General features: G+C 42.4%; 1 protein-coding gene across 1 annotated transcript in view; it reads right to left on the bottom strand.

The window, feature by feature from the left end:
- The window catches only part of CABLES1 (Cdk5 and Abl enzyme substrate 1), a 69504-nt gene that overhangs the window by 40455 nt on the left and 7024 nt on the right, over positions 1-22025 (bottom strand). The window contains exon 2 of the mRNA XM_056854278.1: positions 391-462. Coding sequence (XP_056710256.1) covers positions 391-462 — 72 coding nt within the window. The remainder of the gene's footprint in view (positions 1-390; positions 463-22025) is intronic.

A 22025-nucleotide genomic window follows, 5' to 3' on the forward strand; every position in this document is an offset into this window, starting at 1 on the left:
TTTCCATATTCTGCTTTGCTGGCCTCCTTGCATCCTCTCTGTTCAGCTCTGCCCCCAATCTCCCCAACTTTCTTGTATACTATGAGTCAACTTCTCACAAAACTGCACAATACTCATCCACAACTTGCCTCTCCGACTTTACTTTTAGTGTTTAGATTCTAGTACAAGTACCACCTGGTTCATCTGGTGAGATGAATTAGCTCTAAGATTCTCATGTAAATGAAAAATTGTACGCATTCTGTACCAGATTTGGTTCACAAAAATATTGTCATTGTAGATTGATTCAGTGGCTCCAAACATAATTCAGTTTCTCTTGAACAGATGCACCAAAAACAGTAACATGCTATATGTGCATTCCAGAAAAAAAATGTGGTCACTATGCACAATTACCGCCTCAAGGGAGCATTTTCCTCGATGTCTTCCAAAGTCTCCAATGAAGACCTCTGGGAAATCAACCGTCGTCTGTAGAGAAAAAAATTAAATACTGAAATCTCATGTAAAAAACAGAAAAACAAAGGGAGCTCAGCTAGAATTTAACAAAGGGAGCGTTGACTCTTGAAAGCGTTGACCCTGAAAATCTTGTTGGTTTCTAAGATACTACGGGACTCAATTCTAGCTGTTCTACTGTAGACTAACATGGCTACCCTCTGATACTATCCTAAGGGAGCGCAGAATTTTTTTAATTTAATTGAACCAAAGTGAGTTGTTGAATTATGTTTACTCAAATCAACAGAATAAAGGTTGTCTGGTTTGGTGTGGACAGCACTTCCCGCCACAAACCAAAGCAAATACAACAAAACCTGTATCTGCAAGCCTTTGAGATGTAGGATTCATCCCATAATTTTAAAAAAGCTCAACAAACGTGTCTGGGGGAAAATGAAAGGAAATGTCAAGTCAATAAAATTCAAAACAATAAGGTATAAATGCATTCATATCTCCTAAAACTATTCCTTTTCAAGAGAGCATTATGGGTTGGGTCCTGGCATGTGACAGAGAAGTTTTACCAAATGCTGTTCCATTTGAAAGAGCTATTGTAAGATCAAGTACTGATTTTTCACAACAGTCAGTGTTGCTACATGTAAAAATCAAGAGGCAAAAGGCTATCTGGTACAGTCATCACAGTTCTATTTGGATGTGTGATATGATTTGGTCAAAGAAGGTCAATATGGGTGTGTGGGGGGGTGAAGGTTTCCTGAAATATACCTTGCACTATGTCTTGCTCAAATGGAAACACAAGATGGAATACAGTCAGGATGACTTAGAACAAGGGCCGCTTGTGATGACTTTGTACTTCCGCTTCCACAAGAGCTATTCCTAGGGTGGAGCTGTTCCATGGGCTCTAACTCTGTGAAACTGGATCATGTTGTGCTACTTCTCTTTGGAAATTTTTGCCATAACTAATTCTATTTGACATTCCAAGCGCAAAAAAGCATGAACAAATTTTAGTTTAGATGAGAAAACAATGCACTGCTCTTGAAGAATTCTAATCCAAGAGTTACGTGCTGAGTAAGCATCTTTGCTATGTTTGTGCAAGAAAAATGAATACATGAGCTTGAGACTTTTTTTCTAATGTGAAGTTAGAACTGCTTATAGTTTTAAAATAGTGATAACATCTTCTATTTTATTATAATGTACTGCTATTATTCATGTGCTAATGTCTCATTCGGGTTTACTGAATAGTTTATGTTTTCAAAGGAGTTTTAATTGTATTCTTTCTGAAATATGGGTGGAACAGGCTTGTGAAAATCACAGCTAAAGATAAATATTCTTGCTTCTGGCAGGAACACATTTCAAAGTTACTTTTAATGTGCTTAGTAACTTTAGTGGAACACTTGTGGAGTGACAGCTTTAAAGGTTTGCCGGAGTCAAAGAAAAGACTGCATGTAAGAACTATTGGAAGTACGCTCCACAGAAAATCTGAGTGTAACTGGAATGCATAAAGGGCAAGATGAATCATTCCTTAGTAGTGCTGAAGAATCAGGATGTTGCTGATACTAATTTAATTATGTCCAACAGAGACCAAATAACCAAGTCAACTATGCAATAGTTTTTTAGCTATGGTCCCAGGAGCATAGCAAGCATGAACTCTGTTGGTTTAGGTGCTGTTTATGTCGATCTTTTTCTCTTTTTAAGTGGTTGTACTAAATGTTTACAGTAATGTTACAACTGGCATAATAAAGGATCAGCTGGCCCAGGCTAGCCTGATCTCGTCAGATCTCAGAAGCTAAGCAGGGTCAGCCCTGGTTAGTATTTGGATGGGAGACCACCAAGGAATACCAGGGTTGCTGTGCAGAGGAAGGCACTGGCAAACCACCTCTGTTAGTCTCTTGCCATGAAAACCCCAAAAGGGGTCTCCATAAGTCGGCTGCGACTTGACGACACTTTACATACACACACACACATACAATTTTATACCTACCAATTGTTTATTTTTTAAGAGAGATATGGCTTATATACAAAGCCTGGTTTGTAGAATAGCAGTACAATATGATGTTTACTGGTCTACGACTGCAATAAATTATTATTATTACACAAAGCCATCCAACCTCTGTTCCCCTCCTCTGGCAGTTTCTAATAATTCTCATGACATTATCTCTTCTGAGCTAGAACTGCATCCAGTGACTTAATCTCATGAGTTGTGAAAATAGCAAATACGTGTTTCAGCTGAGATATGCCAGTATCAGAACCATAAACCACAAATGATGTTATGCCAGAAGGCAGTTTTGTTGTCATAATTGTCTCAGGTCAGATGCCAACCTATTTTCCTAATTTGCATAACATAAAATTTTTTGAGACACCCACTGTCCTAGAAATTAAATGTCTTTATATTTACACAAAAGACAAGTGAGAATGCCCACTAAAATGGTGGAAACATATACAGAAATGGGCTACCATGAGTAAATCCTTGTAAAATGAGCAGAATTCAGGGTATCCCATTATGGACAAAGCTGTGGAGAATGTATTTCTGCTTTCATAGCACTTTCACTGTGCTGTGTGACTACAGAGAAGCTGTGCTTGGCTGCTGTTTACTTGTGCTTGCCACATTCATTCTTGGCCATTCTTCTCATAGAATCATAGAGCTGGAAGGGGCCGTCTAGTCCAACCCCCTGCTCGATACAGAATCATCCTAGAGCATCCCTGACAAGTGACTGTCCAGCCTCTGCTTAAAGACTGCCGGAGAGGGGGAGCTCACCACCTCCCTAGGTAGCTGATTCCGCTGTTGAACAACTCTTGCTGTTGTATTCCTAATATCCAGCCAGTACCTTTCCACCTGCAATTTAAACCCATTATGCGAGTCCTATCCTGTGCTGTCAACAGGAGCAGCTCCCTGCCCTCCTCAAAGTGACAGCCCTTCAAATACTTAAAGAGAGCAGTCATGTCCCCCCTCGACCTCCTCTTCTCCAGACTAAACATTCCCAACTCCCTCAGCCTTTCCTCATAGGGCTTGGTCTCCAGGCCCGATCATCCTCGTCGCTCTCCCCTGCACCCGCTCCATTCTGTCCACATCCCTTTTGAAGTGGGGCCTCCAGAACTGCACACAATACTCCAGGTGTGGTACGACCAATGCTGTGTACAGTGGAACTATGAAATCTTGCGATTTGGATGTTATGCTTCTGTTGATGCACCCCAATATCGCATTAGCTGTTTTTGTCGCTGCATCACACTGGCTGCTTATATTTAACTAACGGTCCACCCAGACCCCAAGATCTTGTTCACACACACTGCTGCCCATAAGTGTATCCCCCATCCAGTATGCATGGCCCTCATTTCTCAATATATGTCACACTTGGCAATCAATGTTCTTTGCCCAAAGCCCCCTTCCAAGAACAGATTATTTGTTCCCCAATTTTACTTTCCTTGACTTCTCAAAATAGCAATCGGAAACAATTCCTTGCAATTATAGTTTGTTTATTGGTGTGGCAGTTGTATTACTGCAAGCTTTTTTCCCCATTTCGCTTATTTTCATTGCTGATATTCCCAATTCTTTTATGCCACTTTTATGCAATTGCCTCATAAATAATGTTAAGATTATGTAAGTTCAATGGGAAAATATGGCGCAAGGAAATAGAAACTGGCACAAAAAGCAAGTTCCATAGATTTGATTAGCACAAGGGAGAAGCAAAATCAAAACGGAATTTTTTGAATTAGAATAATGGGCTTGTGAAATTTGGCAGCATCCCTAGCTATAAATCTGCATAGAGCATTAGCAGTTCAGGGCACAAGGTACAGCTGGCCTAGTACCACAGCATAGCTTTGCATCAAATTATCTATATTAGGTTAGCAGGCTACTTTTAAATTAGCAGCATAGAAAGAACAACAGCTGCTTGTTAGTGTCAGAGATGTAATCATGCAAACTAGTACGAGAAGCGGATGATAATTAGTTAAGCGGAAGCTGATGTCAAAGACTCTGAAGTCATACGTCAACAGGCTTGATGTTTTCTTCTTATGCATCTATTGGTTGCAAGATGAGGGAGCACTTCACATGGGAAAATGTCAATGTTATTAAGCGCCCTTTCTTTTGGGTATCATTACCATCCATCGAAGCAGTTCAAGAGAAAGGGAACAGACCGAAGGATCAAATTATCAGAAATGAATTTTGCATAAAAATGGTACTGAACTGAGACACAATTCTTTCTCATTCTTATACAAAGAATTCTCAAATGTTCAGATAGAACAAACAGCTTCCTGCTAGCAGGTTTCTATAAACAAGACGTTAATTACAGATATAAATTATAACAGTGTGTGGTTAATACCATCACTGTCAACAACTGCGGTGTTCTCATTCATAGCTAATCCAGAATTTTTGGAGTACTTTGTTATTCACTTATTCTACTGTCAACGTAATTGCTATTCATATTTCAAATTACCATGTTTGTCAGGTAAGGAGCTACAAAGTATCTCTCCAACTTGAAAATGTTGTTACATAATCAAGGGTACAGGAATCAGGATGGAGGAAGACCATCACCTGGGAATCAATGCAGTTCAACTGCCCTATAGCAGTGATTCCCAACCTGGGGTACGCGAACCCCCAGGCGTAGGCACCAGGACGTTTAGGGGTACGTGAAAAAAATGGAGTAATGGCTAAAAAACACAGCCATAGAAGAACAGGCCGTAGGAGTTGACTGCGGCAGGTCCCAGTGCGCTCTGGAATGGAGTGTGGCAGTGGCAAAGGTGGAGCAGCGAAGGCGCGCCTTGTGGTTGGCTTCTTTTGCCTTCTACCCAGCTAGGGGCGGAGCGGAGGAGCCTACTGCTGGCATCACTCCTTGGACTCTGAGGAGGTGATTGCCAGGCACCCTCATTGGCTGGCTGTGAGTGGAGGCACAAGGACACCTGCATGAGCCCACCAAAGGCCGGCTGGGGCGCTTTGTGACTGCAGCAAGCACACTTGTGGGAGCTAAAGCCTGCCGTTGCTGCAACTGTCACTGCTGCTGCTACTTGCCGAGAAGCATGCTCTGTTCTCAGCGTGCCTTTCTTCAGGGAAGGCGCCCACATGCCGTCTCACTTGGCCCTGCCAGGAGCACCCCCCCATCCAATATATTGTATGAATGAATTTACTTGTGATATCAAGGGATATGTTTTGATCTAATTCAGATTGGTTGAGATAATTAAGAAGTGACAATAGTCAACTAGATATATATGATAAAGACACAGGTGATTTATTATAAAGAATTAGATAATAAATACAAAGAGAGTGACAATGATAATAAATGGACAGAGGAAGGGAGAGGGGAAGTCAAAGATATATACTTTTGTTAAATGACAAGATAGAACTTATTAGATTACACAATATGTTAATGGATTTTTGTAACTGAATTTGAATTAACTTGAGAACTTTCACTTGAATTAACTTGAGAACTTTCACTTCTCATCAGGAGTTGTGTGTGTGTACCTTTCATTTGCAAGACTCATTTTCCCCCGACATATCTGAGGAGCCCTCCAAATGTACAGATATCTCTACCCTGTCTTGGCTAGCTCTGTTTCACTGCTGAACTGATAAGCCCTTAGAACAGGGGTGGGGAACGTCAGGCCCGGGGGCCGTTTAAGGCCCGTGAAGTCATTTGGTCTGGCCCTTCGTGGGTCCTGGCAGATCTCAGAAGGATCTAAGGCTGGCGATCCGCCCGCTCCAGCGGACAGGAATAGCCTCTATTCAAGGAGGATATGAGTTTGTTTTGCTGTGAAAAGGAACCTTTTTCCCCCTTGCAGAAGAGTCATTAGCTATGGAGCTGCTAGGACCGCTCAAGAAACTGTGTTAACCCTTTCCCACCTGGGCAGTGGAGGAACGTATTCCCTCTGTACTACAAGAGGGCTGGGGGCAGAAGTGGTGACAATGGAGGGGTTAAAGGGGGCAGAGCCAGAATGGATGGGGGGGGGGTTCTTAGCCAGTGTGTCCTCATTTCACCTCTAATTTTTAAGTTGATAATTTTGTATGGCCCGCGAATGATGTTATAAATATCCAAATGGCCCTTGGCGGAAAAAAGGTTCCCCACCCCTGCCTTAGAATATCATGTTTGCCATTAGAAGAAAGGTTTCAGTTGAAGATGCAATAATTTTTACCCCACTGTTAACTTTGTCTCTGATTGAAACAGAATTCAGTCTTCTATACTACAGAAACATTTGTTGTTGTTGTTGTTGTTGGAGCTCTATATGGGGCTGCCTTCGAAGACTATTTAGCAGCTTCAACTGCTGCAATACACTACAGCAAAATTTACTCGTTGATTTGATTTATAGGGAATTCATTTTACCAGTTTTAAAAGACCTGTGCTTGCTGCTGATGTGGATCTGGACAGAAATAAAGGTGTTGGCTATTACCTCTAAAGCCAACATGTGATAATGGTCACACTAGGATCTGGAAAACCCAGGTGTGAGTTCCTACTCTGCCATGGGATCCTGCTGGGTGGTCTTGGGCCAGTCATACATACCCAGTCTAACCTAATTAACGGGGTTCTTATTATGAGGATAAAATGGAAGAGGAGAAAATGTTGCTATAAGCTGCTTCTCCCCATGGGGAGAAAATAATTAGTATAAATATCAAAATAAATAAATGATCAGAGACCAGGGTGATTAAAGGACCTTACAAACCTGCCTGACAGTTAAGATGTATTTAATGTATTTTGATACTGCTTTTCCTAAAGAGGTTTGCTATAGGCAGCTAAGATTAGATACCCAAAGCCCTGCTTTATATTCCCTACTCTCAATTATATAGGTGAATTACTAGAAGTTAGGCATTGCCTGTTGCACTTTCCAGGCTATGGAAGCCCCCCCCCCCCCAACCCTCACATGTTTGCCTTCTCCAAAGTTTCTGAGCTTTGGCTGTCAGAGAAACCCCCTCCCACACACACACACACCGCTTTGGTTAAGTTGGTAATTTGTTCAGTGGTTGATTATGTACCTACATTTTGCCACTGGTTTTTGTAATAATTTGTGATATCTGATTGCCATCTGATTATATTTCATTAGGATGTTCTTACAAGAGCTGAACAGTGGTTGACTTTTGGATTGCCTCAGGAAGGGCATTCCAAATTATAGAGGCAGTCAACTGAAAAAGCCCTGAAATGGACAGAAGTAACATGGGGCGTGGCAAGGTAAAGACAGAAAGGAGGAACTATTGTGAGGAACCTAGTGGGTGCATGGGCTCATACAGGGAGAGGCAGCTGTTCATGTACATGCATTAATGTTAGCCATATATTTTTAATAGATGATGAGCCTCCCCCGTCAGTGTGACTGGACAGAGAGAGCTGCTGAAGAAATGAAAAATTAAGCCTTACATTTCTTTTTACAACATGTTTTACAACTTGCTTTTACCATCTTACTACTCACAGCATGTGCCAGCATGGTGTAGTGGTTACGAGCAGAGGACCCTAATCTGGAGAACCGGGTTTGATTCCCTGCTACTCCACATGAGCGGCACACTCTAATCTGGTGAACTGGGTTTGTTTTCCCACTCCTCCACATGAAGCCAGCTGGGTGACCTTGGGCCAGTCACAGTTCTCTCAGAACCCTCTCAGCCCCACCTACCTCACAAGGTGTCTGTTATGAGTGGGGGGAGGCAATTGTAAGCCACTTTGAGACTCCTTACGGTAGAGAAAAGTGGGGTATAAAAACCAACTCTTGTTCTTTTTGCAAGTCTGGCCTTTGATTTAAGGGACAGAATAATTGTAGTAATGCTAACCTGCCTTATGTAATAGGCTAGCACTCTGACCAACCACAAAATAAAACATACACTTTATAGAAACCATCCAAGCAGCCAACATAATCTTTTGAGCCCACTGGTCAAATCCCATTCAAGTAGTGAACTGGAGGATTTTGGATAAGGCACTACATAATTTCATAGTTTCATATCTTTATTATGTTTTATACATGTATTTACATCTAATATTGACCTGCCTGACAAAACTGTGACATGGATGACTTATTCAAATGGAAACAGGAGCATGGTACATTAAAAAAACATCCTTGAAAATCCTGTGCATGGCAATGCCCACTTTGTGACTAGCCAGTCATCTATGTCCACCACTATGCATCAGCTTCTGACATGGCAGTATAAACATCTGCATTAGTATGAGAAAGCCAAATCCTTCATGTGACAGGATTATTTTTTCATTTGTATTCTGAAGGAGGTTTTTTTTTTTTTTTAAATAAGTCAACCTCAACGTTCCTTGTCTGCAAATTAGGGCTGTCAACTGCCTGAAGAAGAAAAAGATGCTTGCCCCTTTAATAGAGGCTTAAAGGAATGCAATTTTACCTCCATGCTACAAATAGCTTTTGCTGCTTATTTCCACACATTAAGATTTTATTAAAGGGACATTTTCAAGCCTGTTGGGAGCCCTATCTGCAACTCAGAAGTTTCCATGTCTATAAGGGATGGCAACTCATGCCATGTTCCCAAATTCAATAAAGACAGCTTTTGTTTTGAGCTGCGTTATTTACAGCGTGCATTGACTTCCAAGCTTGGAAGGGTGTAACTCTGTTTAGGATGGCAGTATTAGAGACAAAAGTGAAATGAAGTGAGATTACAGACAACCTTCATGAAAACAGAAAAATCAACAAACAACAGATAAAGCTCAGCCCAAAATATCAACAACAAGAGAGCACGAAATGAGCCAACTCCCTGCGAATAACAGTGTAATCCAGAAACACCTTCCTGGGAATAATAAACCCACTGAATAGACCAAAGCAGGATTCTTAGTTGACCTACTGAGGTTTTCTCTCTAAATTATCCTGACCAAATCTATAGTATCTACTGAAGCCTAAATGTCACATGGATAAATATGATCAGTGTCTATATCATCTATTGAGATAAGAGCCTCATATTTGTAGTATGTGTTTATGTTATGTAGAATTTAATATATGGGCTCAGTTTAGCAAATTATTAGAAACCCACTGTTGAATGTGTGTCGAGATTGGGAAGATGACAAAATTTGCTACTGTGAAAGAAACCACTACTTTTGTGAATAAAATTAAACATGTTTGCATGATCCATGCCCAGTTTTATACAAATCAATCTTAACAGATTTACAAAATGCACACAGAAGAACCAAGCATGTAAAAAAATGTTTTTAAACAGTGCAATACTTTGCAAGTTACTCCAAGCTAAACTCATTGATTTAAGTGGGCTTTGACTGGAGCAACTCTGCATGAAACTGCAGAGCTTTGTTAGAAAATGGCATCATAATAAAAAACATATCCATACTAAGTGGTATCAGGGCATACAGTTTAGTCCTCAGTACTGTTGGCAAGGAGACATTTTGACCATCTAGCTAGCCTGCCTCTATGGCCAGTCCTCATTTACTATGTACAGACAACATGAGGCACCGCTTCATCTGCACTTCCATGTAGATGTTCTACATGTGTAACTTTAGAAGGATGTGGAAATATCACGCTAAAGGGTTTTTAGTACATCTTTATGGCTCTGCTCCACCTGCTGGGGCCAAATGCCTTTATAGTAGATGTAGTAGGGTGGATACACCCATCCTACAAGAAGCCTGCCTCCTCCTCCTAAGGAGCCTTACTTCAACCTGAGTAGCTCTTCCTCCGATGGAAGAACCACTTAAGTTGGGGGAAGGCTCCAAATGTTGTTCACTGGAATGGTATGATCCACCCCAGTACAAGGCTGTGCTTCTACCACAGCTCTAAAGAAGGAGCACAGGACTCAAATGCAGTGGAATCAGTGGCAGATCTACTATGAAACTAATGAAGCTTAAACTTCTAGGGGCCCTAATCCCGGAGGGACCCTGAAGCAACTTTTTTTTAATGACTGAATTTTGCAACAAAATCGATGGGAGTTTTTTTGTTTGTTATTAAAATAAGGGCATTTTAGTGATAGAATCATAATCCAATGAAGTACTTAATATTGACCTTGGAATATGCTCTAATACCCATTTCATAGGGCAAGAGGTTCATTAACAAATGTCACAAATACAAATAAAGGGTCCTTGCATCATGTGCATGAGAACTTTGCAGCAATGAAGAAAGGCTTTTTAAACAATAACAGCTCTGTTTATTAGTATCATGCCCTTAAAGAATCTTGCTTGCAAAGTGTCATTCAGTAACCACAAACACTAAGTTCTACAGAAATCAATGAGACCACGAAGTGCTGCAATGAAACAGAAGCTGCTGCTTCATATTTACATTTTTTAAAAAAGAACATTTGGAAACTGTTACGGCTGTTATTTCTTAATATACCATATATTCTACCCACCCTTTCCCCTTAATGACCCAAATCTTGATTTAAAAGGTTTTTCCTTTTTTGTCTCACATGAGCAATTTACAATATTCTCTCATTAGTAATAATGTAAAAATTCTCCAACCCTATGGCAGTTACAATTGCATTTAAGAACTCTAGCATTTCATGCTAACATTACCCAAACAAAAGTTATGAACATTAACAATAGTGATACAGGACTAATATGTTCATATTTGAAATTCCTAATTAAGTTTCCTGCCTGTCAGGATGAGTCATACTGTTTCTACAAAATGTTCTAGAGATTATTCTAAGGTTTATTGCAATACATAGAATCAGTACATTATATCGATACAGCTTCAAAATTAAGAAACTACAAGTGAGGACCCAAAGAAACTTGCTGGAAGGATGCATCCTTTCCCACCCCCTCCCCTCTTCTGTCAACCTAACCAGTGTGGTCCCAATCCACAGATTTAGATATCCGCAGATGGGGGCCAAACTTTACTATTAGATATACAGATTATTAGTGCTTTGGCAGCTGTGGTAAACTCTAAAATGTTCCAGTTTATTCTACACAACCAAGTACATGAATATGCTGTGCTGTTCTGGCCTTCAGAAAATTTTCACAGTAACACCACAAGCCCTGCCAAAATGCTCCCAGACATGTTGCAGAGTTGTTCAGGAAGTTTATTGAAAAAACATTGGGAAATGTCAACAGGGAAAAAGTGATTTCAAATCAGTCATGTGTTGTAATTAGGCTATATAAGTGAGAACAAGTTGCAACATGAAACAAAAGACTTCTGTTAGAAAGGGACAAAAGGATATGAATATTGATTTCTGTTTTCTTTTAAGTAATTTATTGTATATAAGTCAAATGAATCCTGGCCTACGAAAAATAGAGTTTTCCTTATAAATCAAGCTACTTTGTCCTAAATTGTACTAACTGGAGGGAACAAAATTCCCCTTGACTTATTAATTTTAGTTTTTCAGTTATCCCTCATTGGCCAAATTTCCCATCTGTGTGTGCTTCTTCATTTTGAAAGCAGGGGCTCAGTTTTGTCTTATCTTGAATTAGTCTTGTAAACAGCCAATGTCTGAACACCCATAGTAGAAGTCACTCAACCACGCAAGAAGCTCTTATAAACTAATTTTTAAAAAATCTTTAGACTTTTAGTAGGTTACAAATGATCATTGATGGCAGATTTCTTTACAAGCCTGTTTCGAACAACACTCTCAGGGAATCAATTTAAACCCTAATTCTTAGCAGGAATTTCTTTGTTGCTCATTCCAAAAGAAGCCTCTTCCCATTGAAATCCATATCCAGCACATCACCATTAATAGTGGAATACTCTGGCCTTGCTTTAGTACTCAAATGTCTGCCTGTCCAGCAAGGCATAGATATCCTTGCAGCTCCAAGCCACATTACAGCTGCAACTATCTGCCAATCTAGTACACTAGTTGATTAATAACTTGTGTTAGCCAGGACTGAATGCTCCTGTATGAGTATGAGTAGCCCTGACTGTTGATCCCACATAGCTAAGAGTCCCATTGGAGGTCCCACTTTCACCTAGTAGAAAGGGGAAGGTTTTGCCTACAGCTGAACTAAAGCAAGCCTCTTTTAACAGAGGAAACCAACTCCTATGAACAAATATTAATAATGTTCTGTTATGGTGGGTCTATTTATAACCATGCTGGGGCTAGCCATTTATCCTACCATGAATCCATTTTATTGACAGATAATCTACTAAGGAACAAATCTAAGGGGGGAGAGGGAGAGGGAGAGGGAGAGGGAGAGGGAGAGGGAGAGGGAGAGGCCATTTGTGGAAATTATTAGAAATTTTTTTGTTTTCTGAAGTAGGCAAGAATGACGATAGCTATTTCAGTTAATATTTTTTATACTTCAATGTATGTATCTACTGTAGAATGAGACCACCATTCTATTTGTTTTAGCAAACAAAAACCAACACAAAGTTAAATTAATCCAAAAATGCATGTGAAAGGAAACGGAGCCTTGATTACTTACCGTGAAGGCTCCTTCTCTCCTGAGGCGAAAGGCGTCTTGAGCAGTGGGTTATTTTCCTTGTTCCATCCGGGGAAGGCAGGACTAAAATCGAACTTCCTGTCTTCCTGGCGGGAAAATAGCCTACAGAAGCCCAGTTACCGGCTTGCCTAGCTCAATAGACAGGAACTACAACTGAAAACTGGTAACATTACCAACGGGTAACAGCAAGAACAACATACATAATGTCAACAGACAGTAGAGGGAACTACAGGTTCTAGTTCGCTCCAGTTATATAATACTTCTATATGTAATTGTTTAGAAAAACTCATAGAGAGAAGTTCGATATTATTGCTCAGTGTATGATTAGGGAGGGCAAGACGCCTTTCGCCTCAGGAGAGAAGGAGCCTTCACGGTAAGTAATCAAGGCTCCGTTCTCCACTGAGGCTTCAGGCGTCTTGAGCAGTGGGACCTTCAAGAGCTCCCTACCGGGTGGGTTACGAACCTTCTTGCACTACCTGCTGCAAAACCCTTCGTCCGAAGGACGCCTGCGCAGAAGACCAGGAGTTGATCTTGTAGTGTTTGATGAAGGTAGAGATTGTAGACCATGTTGCGGCCTTGCAAATCTCTTCTAATGGTGCCTGTTTGTTAAAGGCGGCCGTAGTGGCTGCGCTGCGTAATGAGTGGGCTGCGTAATGAGTGGGCTGTGATGCCAACCGGTATCGGATTCCCACTAGCCCTGTAAGCCTCAACAATGCAGTGTTTGAGAGTGTAACTAATTGCTGCCACTGACATCTGTTTGCCCCTGGTGGTATTATTAATGCCAATAAACATATAGTCAGTCTTCCTGAACTCAGCAGTTCTACGGATAAAGGTCCGGATCGCCCTCCTAAGGTCCAGGGAATGCCAGGCGCGCTCCCTAGAACAGGAAGGTCTTGGGCAAAAGGAAGGCAAATTGATTTCCTGTGATTTATGGAATGGGGAGTTTACCTTGGGACGGAACGTGGGGTCTGGTCTCAAGACCACTTTATCCTTATGAAATACACAGAGGCCTTCTCTGATGGATAAAGCCCTAATTTCCTATACCCGCCTGGCCGAGGTGATGGCCACCAAAAACAAAACCTTAATGCGAAGGAATTTTAAAGGAACTGAGTCGAGAGGCTCAAAAGGGGAAGAGGTAAGAGAATTCAAGACTAAATTAAGACTCCATGAGGGAAATCGATGGACAACTGGAGGTTGTGTCTGTGCCACCCCTTTTAAGAAGGCCACAATATGTTTGTGCCTAGATGTGGGAACACCTTCTAAGGTAGGTATTACTGTAGTAATCGCAGCTATTTGTCTCCTTAGTGTAGACGCTGATAGTTGCATCCTTACCCCTTCCTGCAAAAATTCTAAGATGTTTTGTATCCCAGGATTCATGGGATCGACCTTTTTCCTTCTAGTCCAACGTACGTAAGCCTTCCATGAAGCATTATAAATGCGCCGTGTGGCCGGTCGTCGTGCCTCTATAATGGTGTCCGCGACCTCTTGGGAGTAACCCTTTTCTAACAGGAGTCCCCTTTCAAGTGCCAAGCGGTTAAGCAAAACCATGCGGGGTCTGGGTGTATTAGAGGACCCTGACGCAGTGTTCCCCAATGAGTTGGAATCCGCCATGGCTGTTGGACTGATAACTGCTGAAGGGTCGCAAACCACGGTCTGCGGGGCCAAAAGGGGGCAATGAGTATGACATTGGCCTTCTCCTGGAACACCTTCCTTAGTACCTTGGGTAGAATTGGCAACGGAGGAAAGGCGTACAGTAAGCCTTTGGGCCATGGACTGGTCAAAGCGTCCGTTCCTTCTGCATTTTGATGAAAATATCTTGAGAAAAACCTGGGCAGCCTTGTGTTTGCGTTTGAGGCGAACAAATCTACCTGAGGGGTGCCAAATCTGGAAATAATTAGTTGAAAGGCATCGTGATCTAAAGACCACTCTCCCTCGTCTACGATCTGACGGCTGAGCCAGTCCGCCTGGGTGTTGAGAGCCCCTTTTATATGTTCTGCCCGTATTGATTTGAGGTGTATCTGTGCCCAGGAGAAGATCGCTACCGCCTCCAGGTGGAGGGAGGATGATCTGGTCCCTCCCTGTTTGTTTATGTGCGCCTTCGTAGTTGTGTTGTCCGTCCTCACGAGTACATGGTGACCCTGAAGGACTGACGAGAATTTGAGGAGGGCTAACCTGATTGCTCTCATCTCTAATAGATTGATGTGTAGATTTTTCTCGGCTGGGGACCAGCGACCCTGAGTCATGTGTCTGTTGAGGGTGGCTCCCCAACCCTCCAAACTGGCATCGGTAAATAATTGAAGAGGCTCGTCGTGTAAGTACTGACTCGCCTTCTGAAGGTTTGTCTTGTGTGTCCACCACCGTAATCCTTGTTTTGCCTTTTGTGTCATGCGTATGGGTCTGTCTCTCTTCCTGGCTATGTCCTTGTGAAAAGGTCTTAAGAGCCACTGAAGAGGTCTCGAGTGGAACCGAGCCCAGGGTACCACTGCAATGCATGAAATCATGAGGCCTAAGAGCTTTGCTAATCTCATTAGACGTACTGACTTTGACCTGATTACGGAGGATGCTAGCGTGATAATTTTGGAAATTCGCTCCGGGGGTAAGGAAAGAGAATTTTTCTGAGAATCTATCCGAACCCCCAGATGTACCAAGGAGCGAGAAGGGGTTAGGGAACTCTTTCTGAAATTGATTATATAGCCATGTTCCTGAAGGACATGTACTACTGTTGTAGTATGCTGGATGGATTGTTCCCTGGATTGAGCGCAGATCAGGATGTCGTCCAGGTACGGATGTACCTGGATCCCTTCCTGTCTGAGAGCTGCCATGACCGTCACGAGGATCTTCGTAAAGACTCTCGGGGCGGAAGACAGGCCAAAGGGAAGCGCCCTGAACTGAAAATGATGTGGACCAATTGCAAATCGGAGGAAACGTTTGTGTCGTGGGTGGATGGGCACATGTAGATAGGCCTCGGATAAGTCCACCGCCGTCATAAATGTATTGGGGCGTAGTGACTCCACAATGGAGCGTAAGGTTTCCATCCTGAAATGCTTTTTTGTCATTCTCTTGTTTACATACTTGAGGTCCAGGATGGCCCTCCAGTCCCCATTTTTCTTTGGGACGGTGAAAAATATGGAGTAAACCCCCTGGTGTATTTCGTGGATGGGAACCTGTTCTATGGCCTTGATGTTTTGAAGATGTTGAATGGCCCTGAGTGTTCTGGTGCGCTTTTCCCTCTTGAGGGATGTGGGGGAAAGGATGAATCTGTCGCGTGGTTGGCAGGTGAACTCCAATAGGTACCCTTCTGAAATGATTCTGGAGACCCAGTTGTCCGGGTTGGAGGCTAACCATCTGGGCAGAAACAATTGTAGCCTCCCTCCTATCCCTGTGAGGTGGGCGTCACTGGGTATTGGATTTGGTGAACTTGTCCCCCTTGTCATTGTATCCATGGCTTCTGGTGTTGTTTTGAGGTCTTTGGAACCTACCGCCCCTTCGAAAGGGCCGGGAGGTATTCCAGGATCCTCTCTTGTAATCAGTCCTATACTTGGAAGAGGGTCGAAAGGAACGAAAGGACTGGGTGTAACTAAATGACCTCTGTTCCTTGCGAAGTTGTTTGGGCATGACATGTTTTTTGTCTTTGGTTTCGACAAGAATTCTGTCTAATTTTCCCCCAAACAATCTGTCTCCTTGTATGGGGTAAGCCATAAGGGTAGTTTTGGCCCTGAAGTCTGCTGGCCAGGCTCTGAGCCACAGGCCTCTTCTTAAGGCCGTGGTGGAAGCCATGGATCGAGCTGTGAATGAGATTGAATCCAATGAAGCGTCGGCCATTAGACTGACCGCGCTTAAAACCCTCTCCAATCCTCCAATAATCCTGTGGTTTTCCTCAGGAACTAACTGAATCAGTTTTTTGGTCCACAAATATGATGCCCTAGCGAAGATGGACATAGTTGCATTGGCCTGGATTGTAAGTGCCGAGGCTTCATGCGCCTTTCTAGCCAGAGAGTCAGATTTTCTGTCTAGCTGGTCACGTAGGGTGCCCACTCCATCTTCTGGAACCAAACCAGGATTTTGAAGATCTGCCACTGGGGCATCTACAAGGGGCACTTTAAGCATGGACATGGCATGTGGTGCCAAGGCATACAGTTTTTTAATAGTAGGAGGCACTTGTTTGCTAGATGAAGGATTGTCCCACTCATCACTGACTGCTCTAGCAAAGAGATCAGGAAAAGGAACCAAATTGTTGGCAGCTTTCTTTCTTGGAAAACACTCCTTGACCCCCTGTTTTAGCTTGGATTTAGGTTCCTCAGAGGAATCAGACTCTTCATTTAACTCTAAGGCCAGAATAGCTTTAGATAACAAACTCTGATAATCCTCCCCATTAAACAATCTAGTGGGTTGATCATCTGACTGAGAAGACTCGTCCCCTGAGTCAAATTCTCCTTCCTCTCTCTCTTGATCTGAATCTAAGGAAGTGGAGGTATCCAATTGATAAGTCTGAGTATCCAATGTCTTAGATTTCAGTGCAGCCTTTGTTGGCCACTGAGAAGAAGTAGAAGCCTGGGGTTGAACTAGTGTTGGAGCCATGGCCTGATTCAGGGCAGGCTCCCCATCCCTGGTACTCTGGGAATGAGAATGCGAGGTAGAGGGAGATCCCATGGTCCCCGTCCCTGTGGGCCCCGTCCATGGAAAGGGGGGGGGGAATTCTAAGTTGGAAAGCTTGGAAAGCTTGCCACTGTCTCTGAAGCGCATAGTTCACTAAGTCATCTGCCTCCTGCTGGGAGAAAACGCGCTGTCCCGCCAATTCAGAAGGGGGGGAAGTACGTTACCAACTCCAGGCCTGGAGACATCGGGTGTAGAAGCCGGGAGGGCATTGGTAGCTGCGCTCGCGGAGGTTGCAGAGTAGGCGGGAGCTTTCTTCCCGGCTCTCAATTTGTGTCCAGTCGCTCTAGGGCCGCGCCTCTTTCTCCCCGCGCCGCTCTTAACAGTCGCGGCTTTTCGCGCCTTTTTTGGTGAGGGGAGCCGCGTCTCTCTCTCCGCGCTCCCCTGCTCAATTTCCACCGCGCTCTCCCCTAAGGGCTCGCTATTGCGGCCGTTGGGGTACTCGGGGTCGTGGTGGGTCGCCTGGACTAAACCTAGTCGGTAGTCCTCTACCGACAATAAATCGTCCTCCCGGGTCGTAATGGCGTCCGCCATCTTGGATCGTCCCGGGTCTAATCAAAGTCCCTCACAAAGAAAAGGTTTTAACACACCAGGAGGGGTTGGGGAGATTAGATTGGGAGAAAATAAGGTTGGAAAGAAGAGATAGTGAAAAGAAGAAAGACTAACAACAATAAAGGTATTAAACTCTTCCTACTCTAACTGAAGCACGGAGCTGTGCCAAGATCCTGCTCCCCCGTCCAGAAGGCAGGAGGAAACTGGGCTTCTGTAGGCTATTTTCCCGCCAGGAAGACAGGAAGTTCGATTTTAGTCCTGCCTTCCCCGGATGGAACAAGGAAAATAACCCACTGCTCAAGACGCCTGAAGCCTCAGTGGAGAACAAACTTCAGTCAAATGACTATGGTTTTAGGTCACTTGGCCAACACAAGTCACATTAATTTTACAGTCGTTGAGAGTATCGATGCTTTGCTTATAGGGTTGCCAGGTTCCCCCTGGCCACTGGTGGGGGATGGGGGAGGTAGGGTTGCCAGATCCAGGTTGGGATACTCCTAGAGGGGAGGGACTTAAATGCCATGGAGTCCACCCTCCCAAGCAGTCATTTTATTTAGGGGAACTGATCTCTGTAGTCAGGAGATGAGCTGTAATTCTGAGGGATCCCCAGGTCCCACCCTGAGGCTGGCATCCCTATTTGCTTTTTTCCTATTTATTTGTTGCAAGTACATATGTTTCTATCCCTCTTTATTATTTTCAGACTATTCTATAAAAATTAGTTGTGTAATCCTGTGGCCTTCAGTAGGTTTGCTACTAATAGGAATCAGACTTTCCTGATTAAAATATACAGCCTTAACAAAGCAAAGCCAGTTTACTGTTTCTGAAACGTACAGGGGTTGTGTATGCAACAAATGTTTGAAGTTTCATATTTAACAAAGCTGAAACACAGGCAAAATGCCACCACTTCCCCATGATTATCAAGGGAAGAGGCAGGAAAGGGGAGCAGAGCTATGTCATCCTTTCCTCAGAAACATGAAAGGAGAGAGGGTTACACAGTGGAGCACATCTCAGAGGTTCCATGCTCAGAGGTATGCAGGGAGAGGCAAATGTCAAAACCTGCTGTCCCCACATTGTTCTCAATGTCCAAAGCAGGAGACAGAGTTAATCATGAACCTTTAGAGGGGAAGATTTCTGCACTCCTGCCCATGATATGCTCACCTTCTACAACCTCACTTTACTCTGGTATCTTCTGCCTGGGATTAGGAGGCGAAGGGAAAAAGAAGAGGATGTTTCTCTGCCAATTATCAATAAATAAGATCTCTGTGTTTTTTCAGGACCTTATGAACTTGGTGTTGTTTAATTGCCCGGGCATTACTCAGTTGTGCACAGGACGCTCTTGAAGAGCATAAAAACACAATCAGGAGAGCCATCTGTCAATTGCTGTTTACTCTTCTAGTCCCTTTTTAGAGGTGTTTCTACTCATTAATGTATCATTTATATGCATTTCAGCCTAAAATTTAGGATTCGCCATTGCACTGATATTGATAAACTAGAGAACAGAAGATCAGCCAAAAAGCATGGTCCCCAAAAGAGGCTGCTAATCTGCAAAACTACTCAAAACATAATTCCAATTTGAAATTGGAAGCACCAGTGCTTGCTTCGGCATTGAGCTGGTTTACACTATCCAGTGACAACCCTGACGTAGCAGCAACTTCAAAATGAAGTGGAGATCAAGAGTTCATACTTAACTAACAATTGCACTTGATTATAGTGTTCATTAAGAGACAAGCGAGCATGTAAATACAGTTGCTCTCAAGGACAAGTGGCGATTAGAGAAATCACTGCAGATTCACACATCCTATTTGATTGGAGCTACAAAAGAACCATCATACTATTCCATTTCCATTGTTATGTTTCATAATTCGTAACTGGCAACTTTACTGCTTTCACAATATGCAGTGAATGAGACATTATCATCTTTAAGATGATTCCTGACTAAGTGGACATAGAATTGTATTTTCATTTGATTAAATTAGACTGACAAAAGAAAGCCTGAAATGTATGTAATAAAACTGCATGAAATTAGCCAGAAACATACATTTTACTATGATAATATCACAGAACTTTCCCCAATATGTAACGCCTTTTACTAAGACAAGTCAAAACAAAGAACATTGTACAAGCTTTCAAATTCTCCATAACTCTTCACCAAACTGAATGTGGGAGGAGGGGGAATAACATCTTTGAGGCCATTACACTAAAGATACTTTCAATGCAATTCTAAGGAGAGTTACTCCAGTCTAAGCCCATTCCTTTCAACCAGCTGGTAGAGGCTTGCCAGCAGTAAACTGAGGCCTCAGCATGTTTGCCATCGACAAGAGGACGTTGCTTCCGGAAGTGACATCATTACACCACTGACATTGTGGGAGATGCTCTGGTATTTGGGCAAAATATGGTAAAAATGGCTTCTACCATAGAGTTTAGCCTAATTACCAGAGAGTCTTCCATGACATCAGCAATGTGATGATGTCCCTTCCAGAAATTACACAGGTGCGTTGGCCATCTCCGCAGCTGGTAAGTCCCCCACCCCCACCAGTTGTCAAGGGGACCAGGCAATCCTAGTGTGTTATGTTGTTTTGGGTGGTCTTAATAAATAGTATAACTTAACCCAAAATAAAGTGAAAAAGGTTAAGACATAAACATATGGGCTCTATATCTATAAAGTATGAGTATTGGCTCCAGACATCACTTCATCTTTTGACCAGGAGATAAAGGTAAACAACTGAATTACCATCAAAAATACGTGTACCATACCTTGGGCGTAAGATACTAAGTAAGAGGCCTTGGATTGATATCTTTGTCTTTGGTTACAGAGTATTATTGTTATTACATTTCACCTTGGTCTAATTTTGAGATTATGAATGTATTACTGTAATTCTGTATGATTAATATTATTTGACCCCTGAGGAAGGCCACAGGGCCAAAATGCATCTTGTCAGGGTCAATAATGATCCTTTATATACATTTGTGAGGCTATTATTTGGGCCAAAATATGCTTTTTAAAGGAATATTGTAATAAACAAACAAACATTTCCTATATTTGATTACATTTATACTTTTAACATAGATATTGAGCCCGTATGTTTATATTCTTAACTTCTTTGATTCTTAATACACTTAATAAATGGTGTTATATGGATTTTTTAAAAATAAGAATGGGATGACCAAAGTTCAGGTCACCTCTCTACCATGGGTTCAATGTGAACATTTGGGCCAGTAACAATCTGTTGGCCTAACCTACCTCACAGAAATCTTGCTAGAATAAAATGTATCCAGACCTTCTTGGAGGTCAATGTAGCCAGAACACCTTGGAGGTAAGAAAGAATAAAATATGATAGACAGATATGTTACTATAGCAGAAAGTTAACAATTTGGAACCATGGGGTTGAAAAAGTAAAACAGGTCACCTAGCACCAGTTCCCATGATGCAAGGCTCTTTATCTATTAAATTCTCACCACAGAACAAACTAACTCATCAGTCACCCACCCCTGACCTGCTATGTTAGATATTTTAATAAACATCCCATATAGCAGGCCAAATTTTATGGCTGTACTGGAATGGAAGTATTCCAGACATGCAGCAAGTAACCCAGATAACAATCTGTTCTGTGTGTGAAAAAAGCACGCTTTCGAAATCATGAGCCACTGTGCCTATCAACTTCTACATCACGAAGATGCTAATCTGAAAGAGTGTCTGCTCCCATATTAACCTTTCCAATATCTGAGATAATCATCCAAGACTTTGCTCGAGGGACCCACCACCCAAGTGAGGAACTTGGTAAGCAGGTTAAGCTCTTCTCTGTTGACAGTGCCTCCACTGTGGAATATACAACACATGTACACACACACACACACATGTATGGCAGCAATTCTTTCGGCTTTAAGATCTAGTTAGTTAAGACATTTTTATTATCCTGGATCTTTGGTCAAGGATTTTACTACTTCTGTTTGCTCTATAGCTGTATGTTGTTTTTTATTATTTGACTTATTGCTCAACTGTATTTTAGAACTGGTCTTCGAAGGCATTTAAAATAATGAATGGTCAGACTGATCATTAAGTTAAAAAAGGTAAAGGTCCCCTGACCCATGGGGTGATGTCAC

Source organism: Euleptes europaea, chromosome 8, assembly GCF_029931775.1.
Source record: "Euleptes europaea isolate rEulEur1 chromosome 8, rEulEur1.hap1, whole genome shotgun sequence".
NCBI lineage: Eukaryota > Metazoa > Chordata > Lepidosauria > Squamata > Sphaerodactylidae > Euleptes > Euleptes europaea.